Below are 8,658 nucleotides of genomic sequence, written 5' to 3' on the forward strand. Positions count from 1 at the left end.
TGAAGCAACTGCTCAGCAGAAGACTTGGTATAAAAGGAAAATGTTAACAAATTTCACCTACCTTTGCCGTAATTTAACAGTCATTTTCTACACAAAATCTATTAGTAAGGAACCACACGAAAGCTTTAATATCTCGTACAGATTAGGCAAGAGTTACTTGGATTTCCTGAATAACGAGTCCATTTTATGGCACCTTAAGTTACAGGGATGTCAAACTCTACATCTAGTGATGTATAAAGCACTTACTCCCACTTTACATCCAAACTTCTGAAAAACTGTCTCTTGACATCAGCAGCTGGCATAACTTTCTGAATACTCGTTGAAGTTGAGGGATTTTCACAAGGCAAAACGCACGTAGTATCACGAACCATCCATCGTGATGTCGCTACCATTTGGATTTTGGTTGGCACTCAGAGGGCTTTGTGAGACGTTACCCTGATTATGAGCAGCTCCAAAAGTGAATTCCTGTGTAGGAATGTCAAAACCAGGACGGGCAAAAAGTGAAGGAGCACTAGAATTATTGAAGGCTGGAGCAGGAATGGGGTCGCTGGGCTTTGGGAAGCCAAAGTTGAAGGATGTCACATGAGAAGGGAAGGCTGGCATGACGAGGCAGGGCTGGTTCTCAAGTGACACCAAGATCTTTTGCTCGTACTCCTGTAGCTGCTGGTAGACCTCTGTAGACATAAAGAAAAGAAGGTGTCAGAGAGACACAAAGCTAGAAGTAAACTTTTTTACTAATATCAGCTTCAAAGAGCAGCCACAGCCCAAGTGAAGAAAGAAACACCAACACAAAGGTTAACGGGCTCTGATTCTAATTCTAGAAGTCACAACGCTTGCACTCATAATGACTTAACTGCATTAGCTTGGTCACAGTTTATTCCACCAACTATGCACTAATGTTGTGCAGTTTTTCCCATCCCTATTTTTTCAATTTACCATTCAAGTATGAAAATAGCATCCAAAATCAAGATCAACTATCCGACCTCTTTAACTATATGCATACCAGGGTTTGTCATCTCACAGATGCATTTCGCAGAATGTGTAGAGTTAGTAGCTTAATATTTTAGCTTTTCAACTGTAAAATGTAAGAGGAGAAATCCTTATAAAGATAGCAGACCTTGAGTTAGGTCAACAGAAGGTCTTCGCTCTTTCACCCACTGAAGGCTCTGTGCAAGGTTCCATCTTTTACTTTTCATCAAATAAGCAATTACAATGGCTGCCGACCTATCAAAAAAGCACAAGTCTATTGAGTCTTACATATAAAAACCTCGCACAAACCAAAATGGTGGTTTCTGCAAGTACAATCAATTGAAAGCCACTCCAGAAAACTGCTATAAAAGTTTACTGCATTTATCATTCTCAGTGAAAAAATATTATGTTTTAGCACGAAAAGTTGTTTAAGTTTCTGAGAGGAAGCTGAAAAAAGAGCACAAGTTTCACATCTGTACCTTAATTGTGGAAAACCACAAAGGGAGAACAAGAAAATGGAAGAGAAAAGGATAAAGCACAACACGAAAGAAAAAAGGCAAAATGTAAAAAGGTTTATGTGCAAAATTAATAATCAATCTCCTTACCTGTTTTTGCCTAACATGCAGTGCACAAGAACGCGAGCCCTATCCTTTTCACATTGTTCTGCACAAAAAGAAATATTCTCAGATTAGCCAGCACAATGCCTCCAAAAAAACATGAAAGATCACTGGAGTACAAGCTTGAGGTCATAAGCATGATTTCTACTGTAGCAGTCAAGGCCGACGTTAGTAATGATGCAACAGCTAGAGACATGTAAAGGAGGCTTGAGTTGAAACATATTAAATGCTGTCATGTGGAAATGCATGTATAAAGAACCTTACTAGAATGTTCAAAAACAAGAAAAACAAGATCGTCTCTCCAGGTGAACCTGTTGTAAAAGAATCTGTGATGATCAAACATTACATGGCTCAACATTCAACTAGAGAAAGCTACCATTCAATGTCGAGCAGAGGATAAAACTCAACCTAATACAGTTATAGTAGTTTAACCCACTGTGGTTTTTTGTACCTTCAGAGGCAGATGGAAGATGAACTAAAGAGGCAAAGCAGTGGATGTAAATACAAAAGAAGAAGGTTATAGATGAGGAAGTGAACCCGGAAGCTGGTTCACAATCTCATGGAAAGCAAGAGGATATACCTTCGTGGGGTCGTTTGGTTTGTGGGATAAGGGATAACAATCCCGGATAAAATACGGAATTATTTTATCCCGTGTTTGGTTACTTTTGATTTCGGGATTAGCCGGAATTATTTATACCATAATTGTTGTATTATTTTTATTCATATGGTGAAGAATACTCCATTAGACAACATTACAGCCCAAAAATCAAATTTTACAATGTCAACAAAATTGTTTGGTGATAGATTATTAGTTTGTCAGACCAGCAATGCCATGTGAGAGTGAATGTTGAGCTTCAAAATCCAACATATCCACAAGACAAGTGTCGTGGAAACGCGAATGTTAAAATGGATGTGTGATCATACAAGATTAAATACAACCATATTCGGCAAAAAGTGCAAGTAGCACCAATGATGGATTAAATGAGAGAATGTCCCTTAAGATGATTTGGTCATGTCCTACGTCGACCTGCATATGCACTGGCATCGGTCCATACGTGTAAAATCTTGGAGATTGAAGGTGTTAAAAGGGAACGAGGTAGGCCTAAAATCACATGGAATGAAATTGTCTACAGACCTACAACATCTTGGAATTCATGCAGAGCTAACAAAAATAGGGCACAATGAAAAGAAAAGATCTATATAGACGATACAAATTATTTGGGATAAGATTTCAGTCATCTTAGTACATTACTTTAGGTCCAATGTTCGCTAAGAGTCTTATAGCCTTGTCTGCGATTTATGTGCCAGAAAAAAATGTGGAAAACTTCTAGTGTTAGACAGCTAGAGAAACTAATAATAATATTGGACAAAGACATGCTTAAATGGAATGACATGGACAATGATGATTCATATAACCAACCCCAACTTTGGGATTGAGATATAGTTGTATGCATTATTAGTTGTTCACACAATTCAATCCTCACCCCATAATTTCCAATCAACTAGGTACCTAAAGAGGATTGCAACATCAAAATAATTGACCAAACTAAAGAACTACTTTAAAGAGAAAGGTCTCATAGAGATTACTACCTTTTCATTAAAAAAACAAAAGAAATGTCTCATAGATCTCCAAATCAAGCTTAGATGTACTAGGTTTAACAAAGTAAATAGAATGATACTCACCTAAGAATTGGATAGCATCATCAAATGGCAAATTTTGGTCATCTTGAAGACAATGATAAGTGAAGGAATTTTTATAAAGATTCTGACAAGCAGGTACTGTCTGCACATAGACAAACAAAAGTGAATACCCAGTGTCAACAATCAAGAACATGGGCCACAAAGAGCACATGAAAGTTTTGTCATTGAATAATTTCTGAAGTACCATAAAGAAAAAAGAAGCATCTAATACGATTCAAGAGAAAACTATATACTTTCCACTATGGTTTTATGGAGCCAAAAGCACATATATCTAGTTCGTTTAGCCGAGTCCATATGAAGGAGCAAAATACCATACAAATAAATATAGAAAGAAAGAAATGTTCTTAGTGAGACCAGCAACATTTATCTTGGGAAAAGGTTCAAATGTGTGGCATTACCAAAAACTAAAGACTTGCCATATTCGTTTTTTTTAGAAGAAAATAGGAAAAAATGGAAACACAAAAATCCACTCTTCCCAACCCTGCCCCTCCGCCACCGGAAAAAATCTCTCCCTGCGTGTGTATATGTGTGTATCTCTATCACGAACCAAAGAATCCTTTACATCCCCCCCTCTTTTCCATTTTGAGAACGAGAACAAACATGACCACTACACAAGGAGCACGTTCTTAAATCCCTCACATTCTTTCGTAGATCTCCTCTTATAGATAGTCTAAAGTACAATAGCTTCGTTTTGTTTACCCATCTGTTCATTTATTCATCCATCTTCTAATATCAAATTTAAAGAAAATGATGGGAGTTGTCTGATCAAATAAAAAATAACAAATAAAATGATAAAAGTTACTTCCCCCAGGTAAATAGAAAAATCATAATTTTTTAAAGAAACAGATCATCCATAGCCATAAAAGGCCTTTTAGCCACTGAACAAGTTCCGGATAGGATTTTCAAGGTCTCCTTTCGCACTGCTTCTATCTCCTACTGTAGAGTATCATTTAGCAAAATATTCGAAAGCCCTCCCCCTATCCCTTGGATCTAGTCCAAAGAATGACATGAATTTGGCTAGAGAAACCCTTTCCAAGTCAGGTACTGTCAACATTCAACATAACTATGTCTTCTAACATTTCGTCCACATTGAAAAGGCATTATCCCTAACCATGCTTTCCACTTCATAAACTTTAAGACCAACTGCAAGTGAACATTAGAATGGCAAGAGGAGAACTAGAATATTTCAGTTTGTTCTAGATGTAAATTAGAGAAAAAACAACCATGCGTACTAGAATGAGTAGGGAAGTAAATTAGCAATGTACATCTCTTTGTAACGTTTCAATTACATCTAACAGTCCAATCCCTAGATAACGTAGCTCAACTCAGTTGAGAATATAAAAAACCTATTAGATTCTCGTTATTATGTGATATAAATATTCAACTGCTAAGTTTCCCTAAGGAATTGCAGACTTCGCACCTAAGGGTGTGAACATGATTCGGATCCAACAGGCAACAGAGGGGAAAAAGCTAATTGACTCCTTTGCATCTACTAAGCCTCGGTGGGTACAATTACCCGATATCTTTATTGGTGAGAGGATGCATGTGCTCAGTGGAACAGTCGAGGTGTATGCAAGTTGGCTCGGAATCTCCATTATATATATGAAAAAATGGAACTGCAAACTTCACCTTTTCCTTCATTAATTAGTGACGCATGTAAGCTAATCAAGATCCCCAATCAATAATGACATGGAAGATATTGCCTAATGACAAGGGCCCCCCAACCATGATATGCTAGGAGTTCGAGTAACCAAGTGAGCAAAGTGGAAAAGGCCATTCTCAGGCTCCTAGTAGAGATTTTGATGCTAGGTTACCCTATAATTAAATAAATAAAAGAAAAAAGGTTCCCTATCGATAATGTACAGACAGATAAAAACAGGACACACTACGGCCAGTCAAGCAACAACAACAACTTGCTCCATTGTTCTAAATGGTTTTTGTTTTCTCCTTTTTTGGTATGTTAAAACTTACTTATTGAATAAAATGAAGGTGCAACAAAAAAAATCCAAGCTAATATGTTATGACTTATGATGGCATTTTATTTCCCTTCCCCTCTTGGCTATTCAGAGATAAACAGCAATTCCGCTTTTACAAGATTGGACCTATGTCACCATACTCCATAAGTAAAAGCACATTCACATGTGACAGCCATGACAATAACTGCTAAAGTTACAGAGACAACTTTAGCAAGTTCATACTATCTTGATCACTTCTATAGCCCTTGGTATGTTTTGCACATTATTGACTCATGACCTTTTGCCACCAGACAAACAATGCATCTGAAGATGGTCCAGCAGAAAATTTTATTATACGAGTACATTAAACATTGAAGTTTTCTCATGCACATGCTTAGACACGAGCTTAAGAAGATGTAATCCTATTAAGCAGCATTAAGCTTTCTGTCATCAAATACCGACAACCAATAAAAAGGGTTTTCAGAATCATTACTCATAACTGAGGATTTGAAGAACTATGAATTATAAATTACAGATCAAACCAAGCCCCCATGCAAACCCACAAGCATATACCTACAAAGAGAACTCCCAAACATTCACCTAGCACAGGCTGTCATCGGCTCACATTTGCATCCTTCCTTGGCTAAGTGGCAAAAACTATTTAGTTTTGATCTTTTATATAAGTGGTAAGCAATAAAATATTACAAACAGAAATATCCACAGATCCTTTCCTAGAGAAAAGGCTGGTACTCAAATGTAACGTGTGCTTTGTTAAAGAGAACTAATTCCTGGTTATTTCTGCAATTTTTAGCATTTCCTTCAAAGGGTTACAGTATCTGATAACTGAATGAAGTATATTTGGTACAAATTGTATTGACAAAAAATCATTGCTAGTTAGTACCTCATTTAAGATGAGGGTACATTTGCAAATTCACAAAGCTAAGAATGAAAAGAAACTAGATGCTCAAGTAAGAGAGGACCAATTTGCTTCTCTTCTGCACCTAGCTGACAGCATGTTTCTTTGTACCTAATGGTCCCTTATGAGATAATTCTTTCCACCCTTGCATTATTCCTATTGTCTACTCCTTCAAGAAGTATCCTCATAAGAAGGAAAGGTCATCTTTAACATTAAAATCACTACCCTAATTCCCTGAAACTTTAAAGCACCAAAGGCAAAGCTAGGTCTGAAACTTGTGAATGATTATCCAGACGGTATTAACCAGTAAGGAAGATTTCTTACATGATCCAAACAAAGGCATTGATAAGTATTGAAAAACAAAAGTGATAAACTCAATTCCCAGTCTCTCTCCCATCACTGGATCCTGTGAGAACGAGTCGTGGAAAGTTTAAGTGATGTTTGCTTCTTGGTTAATCAAATTATGGCAGAAGCTCTCCCATTTTTAAAACCGAAGGGGAGAGAGAGACATGGCAAAAGGTACTAAATGACCAAGAAGTTCGAGTAAGTTGCCGTCCTACTAGAGGCAAATCCAGTAGATCCAGCAAATAAGCAGCAGGTGCATTATGCAACCACTGCTTATAAGCCGACTATATGTGTGTATAAAAAGTTTAACCAAATTTTAATATGTAAGAATTCAGACCCTGCCTTTAAATCACCCCTATATCCTAGCTCCCTCTAGACAAAGTGTTAAGGAATTAAAGTCATTGACTTGAGTGATTTCATATCTTAAAAAGCTAATGCATGAAATACTGACTAGATCTCCAAATCCCTCAACCACACGCACACTCTTTTGATCAGAGAAAAAATGCCTAAGCAGAACAAGTCTACTGATTGCTACTTCACCCAAAACCGTTAAATATTTCAACTTTTGCTCCCAAAGCAATGTAATCATTCAATCAACAGACTAAGCCTCAACCCCATATTAGTTGGGTTATTTTTATATGAATCTTTTTCATCCATTCCGCTCTATTTAGGTCCGTTACATTCCAAAAGCAACTCAACTCAAAGAATTAACCATGGCTCAAAGCAACTATTCACAAATGACAAGAATCCAAGAAATACCCAAAAAACCAACAATAATAAATAACGAGTTTAAATACTATATTACTTACGCTATCAGGTACTCAGGTTACTTATTATAAGGTAGACTTTTTTTTTTTTGAATTGATAACGTTATTATAAGGTAGACTTTTGATAAGCATTAATTGATAATCTAATAAATATGGTAATTAGCCTAGTCATTGTATATAACTTAAATCAATAGTGACAAATTTGTGGAGTGTCAGTGTATAGTGTATACAAATTAAATCCAAAAGTGACAAATTTATTGAGGACAAATTAGTAAAAGAATACTACTAACATTGAGAATACGAGAAATCCCAAGAGTCTTGAGAAGCTCAGCGCGAGAAGCATTATCATAGCTACCCAAAAATAGAAACTCAGGCAAGATCTCAGAAGGGAACGCACTGACTTGAATCCCCTTTTCAGAAACAGCAGGCATTCGGTGCCCACAGATCCCACAAACTTCGCCTTCCTCATATTTGTGATAATGCCCACAAACACCACATGGATTTTCCCTTTCCCTTTTCCTCATAATATTGATTGATTTGTTTTGTGAACTAATTAGAATGAATGACCTATAGATGAGTAAAATAATTGATTTGAAGTAAAGTGGGTTTTGTGGATTTTTTTTATGGCGAAAGTGTACAGATCTTTGCCCAGTGTGCTTTTGGGTGATTTTGACTTGTATAGATTGCTATTTATAGATATCGGTAGTAATAAGTATAGTACGTATAGTTTTTGGACGGGATTTTGAGAGAGAGAGATCAGCACGTGATAGGTTGCAATTGCATAGACCGTAGCCAATAGGTAATAGTAGATGATATGGATAGAATCCTAAAACACTAATGTTAATATTTGGGTTATTTGTATCTTTTTTTATTTGTTGCCAGTATTACTTGAGATTAGGAAAATAATTCTAATATAAAATTTGATTTTTTTTTTTTTTTTGGAAACCAAGAACACTCGCCGCGGCTACCCTTTCGAGTACACATTGGGTATCCTGCTTACTGTGCAATAGCTCGCAAACCGCACAGAAAATGTAAACCGCACTAAGCAAGTCCGATGCGACGAACTCTGACTGGGGAGACTATTGATGAGGGAAAAATAATTTTGATATAAAATTTTATATTGTTTATGTTATATTTGGTTGATATTTTGCTTTAGGTACAAGGAATATAGCTTATTGACCAGAACAGTTAATATGGCATTGGTTCGCAAATTCGAATTAGTCTAGCGCTTTATCTGATAAGGTTGGACTAAGATTTTTCGAACCTGTTTAAGATCAAGACGTTCCAAGTAAGTTCGTTGGTCTTTGAGGCTTGAACTCAATGAAAGAAAGCAAGGAACTAAAAGTAACAAGAATCAGGAGTTCAAACTCAAAGATTACTTACAACGC

At 36.6% G+C, this 8,658-nt stretch overlaps 1 protein-coding gene across 1 annotated transcript; it reads right to left on the bottom strand.

Moving 5' to 3' along the window:
• LOC107792546 (protein-tyrosine-phosphatase IBR5) lies at window positions 1-7,948 on the bottom strand. The gene is made up of 5 exons (XM_016614770.2): window positions 7,561-7,948; window positions 3,270-3,369; window positions 1,575-1,632; window positions 1,118-1,224; window positions 1-674 (listed from the first exon to the last, which is right to left on the bottom strand). Exons 1-5 carry the CDS (start codon window positions 7,792-7,794, stop codon window positions 361-363), a joined length of 813 nt encoding a protein of 270 aa, XP_016470256.1. The 5' UTR covers window positions 7,795-7,948; the 3' UTR covers window positions 1-360.
• Window positions 7,949-8,658: the final 710 nt, after the last annotated feature.

This window comes from Nicotiana tabacum, chromosome 21 (assembly GCF_000715075.1).
Source record: "Nicotiana tabacum cultivar K326 chromosome 21, ASM71507v2, whole genome shotgun sequence".
Lineage (NCBI taxonomy): Eukaryota > Viridiplantae > Streptophyta > Magnoliopsida > Solanales > Solanaceae > Nicotiana > Nicotiana tabacum.